Consider the following 11,432-nt stretch of genomic DNA (forward strand, 5'->3'; position numbering starts at 1 on the left):
TGACGTTCGTTTTGTCCTGATTCTACATTACTTATTTACGCAATATTTACCATGCGTGTTACGATTAAGTAACAACTATTTCGAATTGTTCCGTCGAAGAAACTCTCAACACAATTCAATTAGTTCTCAGACCGGTATTTCAAACATTAGTAACGACTTTATAATCCACCTTATAATTGCAATGACGTCAATCAACCAAAAAAAAAAAAACGTACATAACACACTATTACATCAGGTTTTGAAATAAAAATGCAGCTTTATTAATATCATAAAATAATTTATTATTGCTAGAGTTTTATTAAAATTTTTCCTGGCGTGTTAAATCGACGCAGTTCCTGCACATTTTTGTTGCTCGTCTTCCTTATAACAAAACAGATTTGTCTTTTCATATATGCTAACTTCTATTTCACCTTCCGTATTCTCCGGCTTGTTGACATCTTGACTCCCATCAGCATCAACGCAATAACACGTCCCTCTTCTGCACTGGACGGGATTAAAATTGCCATTCTGGCAACACTGCGGTTTTTCGAGTGCGCCCTCCATCAGAAGCAAAGTTCTTGCACAATCTAAAACCAACCATTAAACAAATTTAAGCCCACTATTTCCGTCTTTATTTCAACGTACTGCAGTCCATGTCCGTCTCGTCGCTCCCTTGGTACTCACCGATCTGCGTCCCGTTAGGAAACGAGCAATAATAATACACAGGATCTCTGAAAACGTCGCTCAAAAAAAGTCAAAAAAATCAATCACACTTACGTCGTCTCGTTCTTCTGCACCGGTGCATATTGTCCCTCCAGGTCGCACTTTGGGTACTCCTCCATTTCGAAAACAGTGTCGTAACCGTCGCTTTTGTAGCCCTCAAGCTCTTCCAAAATGCTCAAATATTTTTCGGCGCAAGCGTGGTAGTATTTGTTGGTTTTGTGGAGGTTTTTCTTGACTGTAACATCACGTGAATTGACGGCCTACACTTGTTTAGAAAAGTCTTACAACAATTGGGTAAAGTTGTGCTGGAAATCAACGATATGTTTACGGGGGCTTCATTGGGAAAAGTCGGGGCCCCGTCCTGGGCATCTGTGCACATGCAAGCGTCCCCTATGCACTGAATCGTGTCGTAGTCGCCGTTGGAGGCGCACCGGAAGTGTTGGTTCGGATGTAGGGCGGTCTTGTCGAAGAATTTTAGAACCTCGTGGTATTTTCGGGAACACTCTGAAAAAAAACAGTCTTGGGTTTAACGGATTTATATTTGTATTTACGTACCGCATTTTAGATTCAGATCTGCTGTGCTAGTAAAAGGAATCTCTCCAAAAATTCTCTTTCCTAGTTTGTCTACGCAGAAACACCTAAAATTTTGCGTGTACAGTATGTTGCAATATAATAATGAAAAGAACACACGTTTGCCCGAGTACGCATTTGTATGGTTGGTATAGACCATCGTCGTCACAGTCCGGACGCGTTTCCAAAAAACCAGAAGTTTCCTCCTCCCTTCTTTTGTCGTAGTCGGCTTGTGCTTTGCTACATGGATAAAGAGTTGATAACGTGTCATCCTTAGTCACTGCATCCGTCACTGGAAAATTTTATTATTTTTGATTTAATTTTCTCTTACATATGTACTCACTTTTTACGCATCTGCTGTCTGCACCTTGAACGTCCTGAAAACACGTAAGTCCTGGACCACAAATCGATTCTGGAATTAAGCCCCCGACTTCGCCTCTTGCGCAGAATTCGTTTTCATCTAAAAACTAGCTTCTAGAAACTGATTAAATATTTATTGGGTTTGTGTCATACTTAGGTTTTCCAGACAATACTGACAACAGCCGCAAGGATCCGGAGACGGTAAGAACAGCCCGTTGTATGTCGAATTTTGTATTTTGCATTTTTCGGGAAGCGCAGCACAAGGGTTTTCAGTTATGTAGGTCTGAAAATTGACCAAAAACATCAAACAGAATTCGGAAACAAACACTCACAGAGCATGTTTGGCCAGAGCAGAGGACGGCGTCTTCTTGAGCACGAAGAATTTTCACCACACAAAGAAATAAAAGGAGAAATTTCATGTTTGAAGGATAATTCTATTGACGAACGAATATTGAGACAATCAGATTAGATAACAGTTTCCTCTGATTGAGGTGATAAAGTGACGTAAAGATAACATTTTAAATAGTTTAATTTATAATCACGGTGTCAATGTCTTCACAATAAGTGTGTGTGTGAATTAATTTCGTGGGCTAGAATTAAATTGAAGCCCATCCTGTCCCGCCGTGCTACTTTTTTGTCTAATGGAACTTTCCCGCAGCCAATTCGCACTCACGAGAATTATGTCCGCCGGGATCTGTCACCTGCGTCGGTAAAGCAGGTCGCAGCCCCTTTTGGATTTCCGTCGAAGTACCCTCGAAGTGTGTGTAGTAAAATTTAGTAAAAAAAACTGGCAAAACCCAGGATTTTGTAAGTGAAATTGCCCAAAACTCCTGCGATGGCCGATCTAGACGACTTTTTTGCGAAGAAAGACCGCAAGAAGTCCAAGAACACGAAGAAGTTTTCAACGACTGATGAAGTAGCAAAAAAACTCGAAGACAACGCAAAGAAATCCGAGAAACTGAAAAAAGAACGCGTGCCAGAGGGAGATGAGACTTCCACGCCGGTGCATGTAAGAATTGAGCGCGATAAAGTGGTGTTGGAAGCGAGTGTGGTTAGGAGCGTTTGAGGCCATATTGTACCTTTTTTCCAGGACCAGGACGAATGGAAGGACTTCGAAGAGGAAAAGAAAGACTACAGCGGGCTCAAAATCGGTAATCTGACAATAGCGTCGCCCCCCGAGGGCAGCACGGGCGCCACGGAAGCCAGCACCGAACAGCAAACAGGGTGCGACGAGGCAGGACCAGACAACGAGAAGAAAGTGGGGCCGTGGAAGCGGGTGGACGTCGAAGTGCAAGAGGAACCCGTCAAGGTCGGTATCGCGCTCTGTAGTTTAATCGTGGTAATTGTGTTTGTTTAAGGTGGAGAAGAAACCAGAAGCGCCGCCAGTTAAGACCATCGGGGGCGCCTACGTGCCGCCGAGTATGCGGAACCAGTCACAGCAAGCCCCGGTTCAACCTAGTCGCCTACGATCAAAAGCTGCTCCAGATATCCACAATGAAGAATTTTTCCCCACGTTATCGAAAACGAGTGACCATAGGAAGTAAGCGAATTACTAACTAATGTATATAGTGATGTAACGATTGTAAATAACATGTAACTAACAAGTAAAGTTTTGTAAACAAAGCTCTAGTGATTTGTGTTTCTCTTCCAGAAATCGTAGTGAAGGAACTTTTGAAGTAGTGCAGCACAGCAGGGCGGGATCCCACCGGCAAGTAGAGCAGGCGAAAGCGAGTTCGGGGCAGGGCCCTAAGCTGTCTCTCGAAAATCGCTACAATACTCTTAGCGATAGCTAGTGATTCGTATTAGTTAGAGACGTGTTTCTAATAAGTGATGGCCGTATTGACTGTGGAAAACAAGATGGATGTCCCATTTCAGGCAATTCTCAAAGTCTGTCCCAACTACCTTAAATTTTATGTTGAATTCTGTTTTTTAATGAAATTGTAGCTAAAAGAAAACCTAGGAAATTTTATTAAACTATTGTTTAGGTCTCAGAATTTTTGGTTTAAAAGTTATCTTTTTTTACAAAATAAATTTACAAACATTTTGGCAAGTTTATTTTTTTCCCTGGCTAGCGGAGTTTGCGTCGAGGTCTTCGAGCGTGCTGTCTTCGCTGAAATCAACTTTTTTCAGAAGGAAAAATATCTAGTCTATGGTTCGACGAGTCGTCACGCAAGTACCTTGACACGTATTTAAGACCGTGGGGGCCTTCACTGCTATAAGACTCGAAGGTGGTTTGTTTTAAAAGCTCGCTTTTAAAGTTTTTGATGAAATAAATCCAAGTTGTGACTTTTTTGTTGTCTTCTAAGCACTGTACTTCGCGTTCTTCTCGTATGTAGTAGTTCGGGTGGTCCTCCAGGATATCCAAATTAGCGAAGACTTTGTCGTTGACTTCGTATAGTTCACCTTTAACATTAGTTCCTTCTCCTACAAAAAAAAGACTGAACTGATTTAACCTGACCTGACCTGATTTGACATAATCTGACCTGACCTTATTTTAATAACAAAAATCCCTAGTAAATCTGTTTGGTAACTTTTTATCGGGCTATCTTAAACTCTGTGTTTTCAAGCAATAATCACAAATATTACACTTTCTACTTCACCTATCGTAAACTATATAAAAATTCTAAAATACGATTATATTTTGTCGTAATTTATTTTAATCACAACTCTTTTAGTATCACATTTTATGTTGGTCATTCTGTAACGCCAACTTCGAGCAAATTTAAAAAGTGACAGATTTTAAAAATGAAGTCAAAATTTATAGACCCCAATTTTATTATTATTCGTTTATAATTACCTGGACTATACAACAGAAACGGAATGTTATATTTGGTCCCAATAATCAGCGGATACTTCTCCACAGTCTTCGCCTCACCCATAAACTTGAAATAACCCCCGGCATCCTTCGAAAACCAGCCATGGTTCGGTTCCCCCCTTTTCAGCGTCCCGTACACAAAAACCTTGTGCAAGCGGCTCATCCTTCCCAGTACGGACCTGCCCCCTGCTCTTCCAATAGCGCCCCTACGATTTTTTATGGGTAATGCAAATCAGCTGATCGTTTGACAGAGGGTGTGGTTGTCAAACACACCCATCAATTAAAATTGAACAGGTAGGAAAACACACTAATTAATTACTTTATTAATAACAGCAACGTACCGTTCTACTTTGTACCTGACCACGAGGAGATAACAAGCGAGCATTCAAAGTGGTATTATGACGCGGTAAATTTAAATATTTTGTTAATAAAGTAAGAGGGATTAGGATTGTTTAATTTGGCGTTGTTTTAGCCCCGCCAGTCGACCAAATGAGCTCCAGATAACAGCAAGATGTGGTATTTGATTGTGACGGGTCGGAGTGTGCTCTGGATGGCGTCGAGTCTGTTGGCTACACTGTTGGTGTTAGCGGCGCTGGTGAGCCCCGTGTGGCTCGTCTCCGATGAGAAATCGGCGAAATTTGGTAATGAAACCGTTGTGTACACTCCCAGTGTGGGGGTTTACACGAAATGTAGTAAACCGATTAACGTTGAATGGGCTTCATGCACTGTCATCGGTGTGGGGGGACTAGCCACGGATTCGTACGTGTATCCGGCAGTGTGGAAGGCCGCCACAGTCTTCATAGTCATTGGTATGATCTAAATTTTAAATATAATTCAAGCTAAGAATTCTTCTAGGACTCATAATAATGTCCATCACCGTCATGACAAGTGTGCTAAGTTGCTGCATTCAAAGTATATTCAAGAAAAGCATATTCACGTTGTCTGGGGCGGCACAGGCGGTTGCAGGTTTCACAAATTTTTTTTTTTTTTTTTGATGTGTAACAATTGTATTTTTTTCAATTTTAGGTATTTGTTTCATTTTGGGCGTGATGTTGCATCCGATGGGTTGGGGGGTTGGAAGGGTCCAGGACCTGTGTGGAAGACAAGCGTCGCCCTTTTACCCCGGGGACTGCAGTCTCGGAATGGGGCTGGGTTTAGCGGTCGGGGGCACTTTATTGGCGTTCGTCTCAGCATGTCTGTCTCTTCCTGCGGAAAATTCCACCAGCAGTGATAAAGTGCAAGATCAAATTTATGAGGGGCAAACTCTTATATGTCTGGCCTGAAAAAAGCGGTAAGTTGTCTCGTACCAGCGGCAGCTCTTTGTGGCTGCCTGGCTGCAAGTCATAAATTAGTGGAACGCCCGGAAGTGGCCAATTTTGTATTTTGCACAATCTCGAGATATGTGGCAACAAACGATCAATCGAAGACGAAATGGAGCCCCGCCCGCCCGCCCTATCTCAATTGTGGTGATTTTTTTTATTCGGCGTGAGCCAATGGGGCGGAGCTTCCTTCATTTTTTCTAGTTTTCAAGTTTAAATTGTTCAACTTTTCAATTCAATTTCTAGATTTGGCAATTTTTCGATGTGAGTTTCCCAAGTTTTCAATTTTTCATTTTTCCATGTGCAATTTTTCGTTTCAGTTTCAGTTTTTTCAAGTTTTCTTTCTTCAATTTTGCTATCTGTAACTCATTAAATTTGTAGATTCTGCAGTTTTTAGATTTAAAATTTCACGAGTTTTCAATTTTTAATTTTCATGAGTTTTCAATTTTTAGATTTTTCAGTTTTTCGAAAAAGAACGAGAAAGTACAAGTTTAGGAGTAGAGTCCAAAATTATTGGATAATAGATTGACTTTATGTTTTTTTTTTATTATATCTCTTGTTTTTTGCGCCAAAAAATTGTTAAAAGAAAACTACGTATATAAAAAAAAATTACAAAAATTAATCACCACCCACCCGTCCCGATCTCAATTGTGATGAGTTTTTATTCCTATGAAGGGCGGAGTTTAATTTAACATCAATATTTCTCTAAAAAATTGTATCCTTTTAAAAACATATTTCATATAGCAATTTCTTGTAGAAAACTGAGAATTTTGCAACTAAACTTCGCCCTTCAGCTCACGATGAATAAAGCATTCATCACAATAGAGACAGGGGTGGGTGGGCGGGGCATATATTTTGTCCATTTTTTTAAATATAAAAAGTTTTTTTCCCAACAAGAAACTGAAAACATGTTTAACTTTTCTGTTGTTGAAAGAAAACTATATATTAAAAAAAGAAACAAAAATTAAGCCCCGCCCACCCGCCCCGATCTCAATTGTGATGAGTTTTTCATTCCTAATCAGACAGAAGGGCGGAGTTTAACTGCAAAATCCTCATTTCTCTACGAGAAATTATATGAAATATGTCTTTACATCAATATTTCTCTAAAAAATTCTACCCTTTTAAAATCATATTTCATATGGCAATTTCTTGTAGAGAAATGAGGATTTTGCACACTAAACTTCGCCCTTCAGCTCATAATGAATAAAATATTCATTACAATAGAGACAGGGGTGGGTGGGCGGGGCTTATATTTTGTTCATTTTTTCTTAATATAAGAAGTCTTTTTTTTCCCAACAAGGAACTGAAAACATGTTTAACGTTCCTGTTGTTGAAAGAAAACTCTATATATTAAAAAAACAAACAAAAATTAAGCCCCACCCACCCGCCCCTATCTCAATTGTGATAAGTTTTTCATTCCTAATCAGACCGAAGGGGGGAGTTTAACTGCAAAATCCTCATTTCTCTACAAGAAATTATCATGAAATATGTTTTTACATTAATATTTCTCAAAAAAATTCTATCCTTTCAAAACATATTTTATATGGCAATTTTTGGTAGAGAAATGAGGATTTTTCAAACTAAACTTCGCCCTTCAGCTCATGATGAATAAAACATTCATCACAATAGACACAGGGGTGGGTGGGCGGGGCATATATTTCGTCCATTTTTTCTTAATATAAGAAGTTTTCTTTTCCCAACAACAAATTGAAAACATGTTTAACTTTCCTGTTGTTGAAAGAAAACTCTATATTTTAAAAAAAAAACAAACAAAAATTAAGGCCCACCCACCCGCCCCGATCTCAATTGTGATAAGTTTTCCATTCCTAATCAGACCGAAGGGCGGAGTTGAACTGCAAAATCCTCATTTTCCTACAAGAAATTATCATATGAAATATGTTTTTACATCAATGTTTCTCTAAAAAATTCTACCCGTTTAAAAACATATTTCATATTGCAATTTCTTGTAAACAAATGAGGATTTTGCAAACTAAACTTCGCCCCTCAACTCATGATGAATAAAACATTCATCACAATAGAGACAGGGGTGGGTGGGCGGGGCATATATTTTGTCCATTTTATCTTAATATATGAAGTCTTCTTTTCCCAACAAGAAACTGAAAACATGTTTAACTTTCTTGTTATTGACAGAAAAGTCTATATATTAAAAAAAAAAACAAAACAAAAATTAAGGCCCACCCACCCGCCCGATTTCAATTGTGATTAGTTTTTCATTCGTAATTAGATCGAAGGGCGGAGTTTAACTGCAAAATCCACATTTTCCTACAAGAAATTATCATATGAAATATGTTTTTACTTCAATATTTCTTTAAAAAATTCTACCCTTTTAAAAACATATTTCATATGGCAATTTCTTGTAGAGAAATGAGGATTTTGCAAACTAAACTCCGCCCTTCAGCTCATGATGAATAAAACATTCATCACAATAGACGCAGGGGTGGGTGGGCGGGGCATATATTTTGTCCATTTTTTTAATATAAGAAGTCTTCTTTTCCCAACAAGAAACTGAAAACATGTTTAACTTTCCTGTTGTTGAAAGAAACCTCTATATATTAAAAAAAATAAACAAAAATTAAGCCCCACCCACCCACCCGATCTCAATTGTGATGAATTTTTCATTCCTAATCAGACCGAAGGGCGGAGTTTAACTGCAAAATCTTCATTTCTCTACAGAAAATTATCATATGAAATATGTTTTTCCATAAATATTTCTCTAAAAATTTCCACCCTTTTAAAACAAATTTCATATGGCAATTTCTTGTAGAGAAATGAGGATTTTGCAAACTAAATTTCGCCCTTCAGCTCACGATGAATAAAACATTCATCGCAATTGAGATCGGGTGGGTGGGCGGGTCTACATTTTGCCTTTTTTTTCTTAATATGTGTAGTCATCTTTTCACCACAAGAAACTTGAAACATTTTAAAAATAGTAAATGTGTATAGGGAAACATTGATTTTGCAGTTAATTGCAAAATCCATATTTCGTTGCAAAAGTGTACCATTTTAACTATGTTTTAAATTTTTTGTTGTGGAAAGATGATTATGTTTATTAAGAAAAAAAATGCAAAATATAAGCCCCGCCCACCCACCCTAGCTCAATTCTAATGATTTTTTTATCCGTTGTAAGTCGAGGGGCGGAGCGTAATTGCAAAATCGATATTTCCGTATACAAATTTACAATTTTAAACATGTTTTAAGTTTCTTGTGAAAAGATGACTACACATATTAAGAAAAAAATGCAAAATATAAACCCCGCCCACCCGCCCTATCTCAGTAGTGAAGTTTTATTTATTTGTCGTGAGCCAAGGAGGCGGACCTTAATTACAAAATCCTTATTTCTCAACAAGAAATAAAAACATGTTTAAAATGGATCAAAGAATAATATGTATATAAAGAAAAAATTTTTGAACTCTTGTTCAATTAAATTTGTATTAATAAATTGAATTTGAGATTATTTTAATAAATTAAAATCGTCACGTCGTTTGTTTCAGGCAAGTGGCATAAGTTTAATACTCGTCATCGCATACCAAAACGGTACTAACCAGTGCCTTATTGTAATCTCATGGGAACAAGTTTTGTTACTGTTTATACAAGTGATATTTTATTTCGTCTATGGTGCTCTCTGCATTGTACTGCTATTTTGTACTTATTTTAAGAGTATGTTTATTAGTTTTGTACTTTTTATACCAAAAATTTTATTTTTAAGTTGATATATGCATTATTTAGCCTTGCAGTTATACCTAGGACTCCAAAATATATAGTGTTCAATAAAAAATTTCGAAATACGTGAGTTTTATTGAAAAATTAAATTAACAAATTTAAATAAATAAATTATTTGGCGTTCTTAGTTTTATTTACGTAAACCCCATGCCCTGTTTTCTTCAAATGGTCAAACAACTTATTCTTTGAGGGAAAATTTGACTTGCACGTTACACAACAGTGACTTAAGTCTATTTCTTCACTAGTTACGTTTTTCTTTTCTTTTTTTGACTGCTTCTTTTTACTGTTTTTAATATCCTGTGCAATATTTTCTTCTTCTTCAGTTTTTTCTTCACTCACATTTTTAGTTTTACCCTGCTTTTTGTTCTTCTTTTTCTGCTTTTTTCTCGACTCAAAATCAAAATTATCATCAGAGTCTACAACTTTCGGTACGTCAAGCTCGCAATTCGTGTCTTCCTCATTATTAACTGTTAAAATATTCCTAGCTTTTTTATTTTTCTTTTTCTGCTTTTTTGTTCGTTCCACTGAGTTTTCTGAGTCGTCTTCACTGAGTTCCTCAAGTGGTGAATTATCTACTTCTGCCACTATTGCATCCTCCCCAACTTCCTCTTCTTCCTCGTCGTCGTATCCTTCTTCTTCTTCTTCTTCCATCATAATCAGTTTCAATTTTTCCACATTTTCTCTATGTTTCTTACTGGATTCGTGATTTTCTAACGCTCTCGGGGTTTTAAATACTTTATTACACGCCACACAGTAGAGATCACTGCAGTCTTCCTCTTCTTCTTCAGAATCCGACACCTCCTCACCAAACTGCTCCACCAAATGTTTCTCAATCTCCTCCAACTCCGACTTTACGTTATCAAACTTGGTCCACTCAGCCTGCGCCCCCGACTCATTCAACTGTTTCTTCCTCTCCATCCTCCTCTGTTTACTCAACACCTCCTGCTTCTGCCTGTTCTCCAAAACCTTCGCCTCCATCAACTTCGTCCGCTCCTGCACCCGCTTGTCCCTCTTCCTCACAAAAGCCACAAGATTCCTCACCTCCTCATTCCTCTCCTTTTTCGCTTTCATTCTAACCTTCTTATTCTCTTTCTCCGCCGCTTTAAATATTTTTCTATCGCGAATCTCCTTAATGTCGTACGGATCCAACCACACGTAACTCTTTTTCGTGCAATAACTCGACCAGTACGAGTAGAACGGCCCCACTACCTCGTCGTAGTCACTCTGCGAGCCCCCGAATCGCGGCACGTCACAAAACTCCTCCTTATCGTCCATAAACTCAATATCTTCTTTGATAATTTGGTCGAAAACGTTGCGATACACCGCGTAGAAGCCCTTCTCGTCATCTCCATAACCCTTGAAGCAAGTCGTCGTGAAAAACTGGAATAGGTCGAGACTGTTGTCTTCGAACTCGGAATTGGCGCCTCGAAGGATTTGCTCGCGGTGTTTGTCGTACCAAGCCCGTTCCTGGGGGTCACTGAGCACCTCGTAGGCTTGCTGCACCAGCTGAAACTGCTCCTTGGCGTAGTCGGTGTTGTTGAGGTTCTTGTCGGGGTGCCACTTAAGGGCGAATTTTCGGTACGCCGATTTGATTTCGGGCAGGTCGGCGTCTCGAGGAACATTGAGAATTTCGTAATGGCACTTCATCGTTGGGGAAAGAACGTGTGTTTTGATTAAAGGATTTGGAAATGTGGACACCTAACCTTTCTGAAGAGTGACAAGTTGTCAAAGCAGGATCCAGCCCCTATTGTGTAATTTTGACAGGTCGAAGTGTGTTTTTATACGGTGGCAAGTTGGGGACTTTTGTGATACGTTGTGCAGTTGTGGAGCCTTGACGATCAGCGGTATCAAAGAAAATTCTATTAAGAGTAACGTTGTGTTTGTGATGCAGGTCAATTTTGATTTTTGTTTCAATTAGGAAGACT

General features: G+C 38.7%; 5 protein-coding genes across 9 annotated transcripts; 2 read left to right on the plus strand and 3 right to left on the minus strand.

Moving 5' to 3' along the window:
• Positions 1–256: 256 nt before the first annotated feature.
• On the minus strand, positions 257–2,109 carry LOC135126255 (uncharacterized). The gene is made up of 9 exons (XM_064052169.1): positions 1,965–2,109; positions 1,786–1,915; positions 1,616–1,732; positions 1,393–1,564; positions 1,258–1,340; positions 988–1,206; positions 757–937; positions 625–710; positions 257–566 (listed from the first exon to the last, which is right to left on the minus strand). The coding sequence occupies exons 1-9, from the start codon at positions 2,049–2,051 to the stop codon at positions 319–321; spliced, it is 1,323 nt and encodes a 440-aa protein (XP_063908239.1). The 5' UTR covers positions 2,052–2,109; the 3' UTR covers positions 257–318.
• Positions 2,110–2,190: 81 nt separating this feature from the next.
• Positions 2,191–3,675, plus strand: LOC135126257 (protein CDV3 homolog). Of its 2 annotated transcripts, none has more exons than XM_064052171.1 (4): positions 2,191–2,674; positions 2,723–2,941; positions 2,991–3,172; positions 3,284–3,675. In XM_064052171.1, exons 1-4 carry the CDS (start codon positions 2,468–2,470, stop codon positions 3,423–3,425), a joined length of 750 nt encoding a protein of 249 aa, XP_063908241.1. In that variant the 5' UTR covers positions 2,191–2,467; the 3' UTR covers positions 3,426–3,675. The 2 variants fall into 2 exon arrangements, with proteins under 2 accessions (XP_063908241.1, XP_063908243.1); XM_064052173.1 differs by having other exon boundaries at positions 2,198–2,641.
• On the minus strand, positions 3,578–4,892 carry LOC135126259 (putative gamma-glutamylcyclotransferase CG2811). 3 transcript variants are annotated; one of them, XM_064052177.1, is made up of 4 exons: positions 4,789–4,892; positions 4,430–4,653; positions 3,810–4,056; positions 3,578–3,742 (listed from the first exon to the last, which is right to left on the minus strand). In XM_064052177.1, the coding sequence occupies exons 1-4, from the start codon at positions 4,830–4,832 to the stop codon at positions 3,685–3,687; spliced, it is 573 nt and encodes a 190-aa protein (XP_063908247.1). In that variant the 5' UTR covers positions 4,833–4,892; the 3' UTR covers positions 3,578–3,684. The 3 variants fall into 3 exon arrangements, with proteins under 3 accessions (XP_063908247.1, XP_063908248.1, XP_063908246.1); XM_064052178.1 differs by having other exon boundaries at positions 3,578–3,752; positions 4,789–4,891; XM_064052176.1 differs by having other exon boundaries at positions 3,578–4,056; positions 4,789–4,891.
• LOC135126258 (LHFPL tetraspan subfamily member 2 protein) lies at positions 4,648–9,570 on the plus strand. 2 transcript variants are annotated; one of them, XM_064052175.1, is made up of 5 exons: positions 4,648–4,853; positions 4,920–5,256; positions 5,303–5,413; positions 5,474–5,738; positions 9,279–9,570. In XM_064052175.1, exons 2-4 carry the CDS (start codon positions 4,959–4,961, stop codon positions 5,728–5,730), a joined length of 666 nt encoding a protein of 221 aa, XP_063908245.1. In that variant the 5' UTR covers positions 4,648–4,853; positions 4,920–4,958; the 3' UTR covers positions 5,731–5,738; positions 9,279–9,570. The 2 variants fall into 2 exon arrangements, with proteins under 2 accessions (XP_063908245.1, XP_063908244.1); XM_064052174.1 differs by having other exon boundaries at positions 4,648–4,741.
• On the minus strand, positions 9,563–11,268 carry LOC135126253 (dnaJ homolog subfamily C member 21). Its single transcript, XM_064052168.1, has one exon. It carries the CDS (start codon positions 11,152–11,154, stop codon positions 9,619–9,621), a length of 1,536 nt encoding a protein of 511 aa, XP_063908238.1. The 5' UTR covers positions 11,155–11,268; the 3' UTR covers positions 9,563–9,618.
• Positions 11,269–11,432: the final 164 nt, after the last annotated feature.

Source organism: Zophobas morio, unplaced genomic scaffold (genome assembly GCF_036711695.1).
Source record: "Zophobas morio isolate AGI-343-1 ecotype UQ-CSIRO unplaced genomic scaffold, CSIRO_AGI_Zmor_V1 ptg000010l, whole genome shotgun sequence".
In the NCBI taxonomy this organism is placed as follows: domain Eukaryota; kingdom Metazoa; phylum Arthropoda; class Insecta; order Coleoptera; family Tenebrionidae; genus Zophobas; species Zophobas morio.

What these genes read in the sequence shown, in the direction of transcription:
- LOC135126255 (XM_064052169.1), bottom strand. Translation starts at nt 2,051, where the DNA reads ATGAAATTTCTCCTTTTATTTCTTTGTGTGGTGAAAATTCTTCGTGCT. An exon ending in CACAACTTTACCCAATTGTT is followed by an intron (nt 938 to 987) that starts GTAAGACTTTTC and finishes GTGATGTTACAG; the next exon opens with TCAAGAAAAACCTCCACAAA. An exon ending in GTGCAGAAGAACGAGACGAC is followed by an intron (nt 711 to 756) that starts GTAAGTGTGATT and finishes CGACGTTTTCAG; the next exon opens with AGATCCTGTGTATTATTATT.
- LOC135126257 (XM_064052171.1), top strand. Translation starts at nt 2,468, where the DNA reads ATGGCCGATCTAGACGACTTTTTTGCGAAGAAAGACCGCAAGAAGTCC. An exon ending in GCGATAAAGTGGTGTTGGAA is followed by an intron (nt 2,675 to 2,722) that starts GCGAGTGTGGTT and finishes CCTTTTTTCCAG; the next exon opens with GACCAGGACGAATGGAAGGA. An exon ending in TGCAAGAGGAACCCGTCAAG is followed by an intron (nt 2,942 to 2,990) that starts GTCGGTATCGCG and finishes TGTTTGTTTAAG; the next exon opens with GTGGAGAAGAAACCAGAAGC.
- LOC135126259 (XM_064052176.1), bottom strand. Translation starts at nt 4,832, where the DNA reads ATGCTCGCTTGTTATCTCCTCGTGGTCAGGTACAAAGTAGAACG. An exon ending in GTCAGGTACAAAGTAGAACG is followed by an intron (nt 4,654 to 4,788) that starts GTACGTTGCTGT and finishes AAAAAATCGTAG; the next exon opens with GGGCGCTATTGGAAGAGCAG. An exon ending in GTTTCTGTTGTATAGTCCAG is followed by an intron (nt 4,057 to 4,429) that starts GTAATTATAAAC and finishes TTTTTTTTGTAG; the next exon opens with GAGAAGGAACTAATGTTAAA.
- LOC135126258 (XM_064052175.1), top strand. Translation starts at nt 4,959, where the DNA reads ATGTGGTATTTGATTGTGACGGGTCGGAGTGTGCTCTGGATGGCGTCG. An exon ending in CACAGTCTTCATAGTCATTG is followed by an intron (nt 5,257 to 5,302) that starts GTATGATCTAAA and finishes GAATTCTTCTAG; the next exon opens with GACTCATAATAATGTCCATC. An exon ending in GGCGGCACAGGCGGTTGCAG is followed by an intron (nt 5,414 to 5,473) that starts GTTTCACAAATT and finishes TTTCAATTTTAG; the next exon opens with GTATTTGTTTCATTTTGGGC.
- LOC135126253 (XM_064052168.1), bottom strand. Translation starts at nt 11,154, where the DNA reads ATGAAGTGCCATTACGAAATTCTCAATGTTCCTCGAGACGCCGACCTG.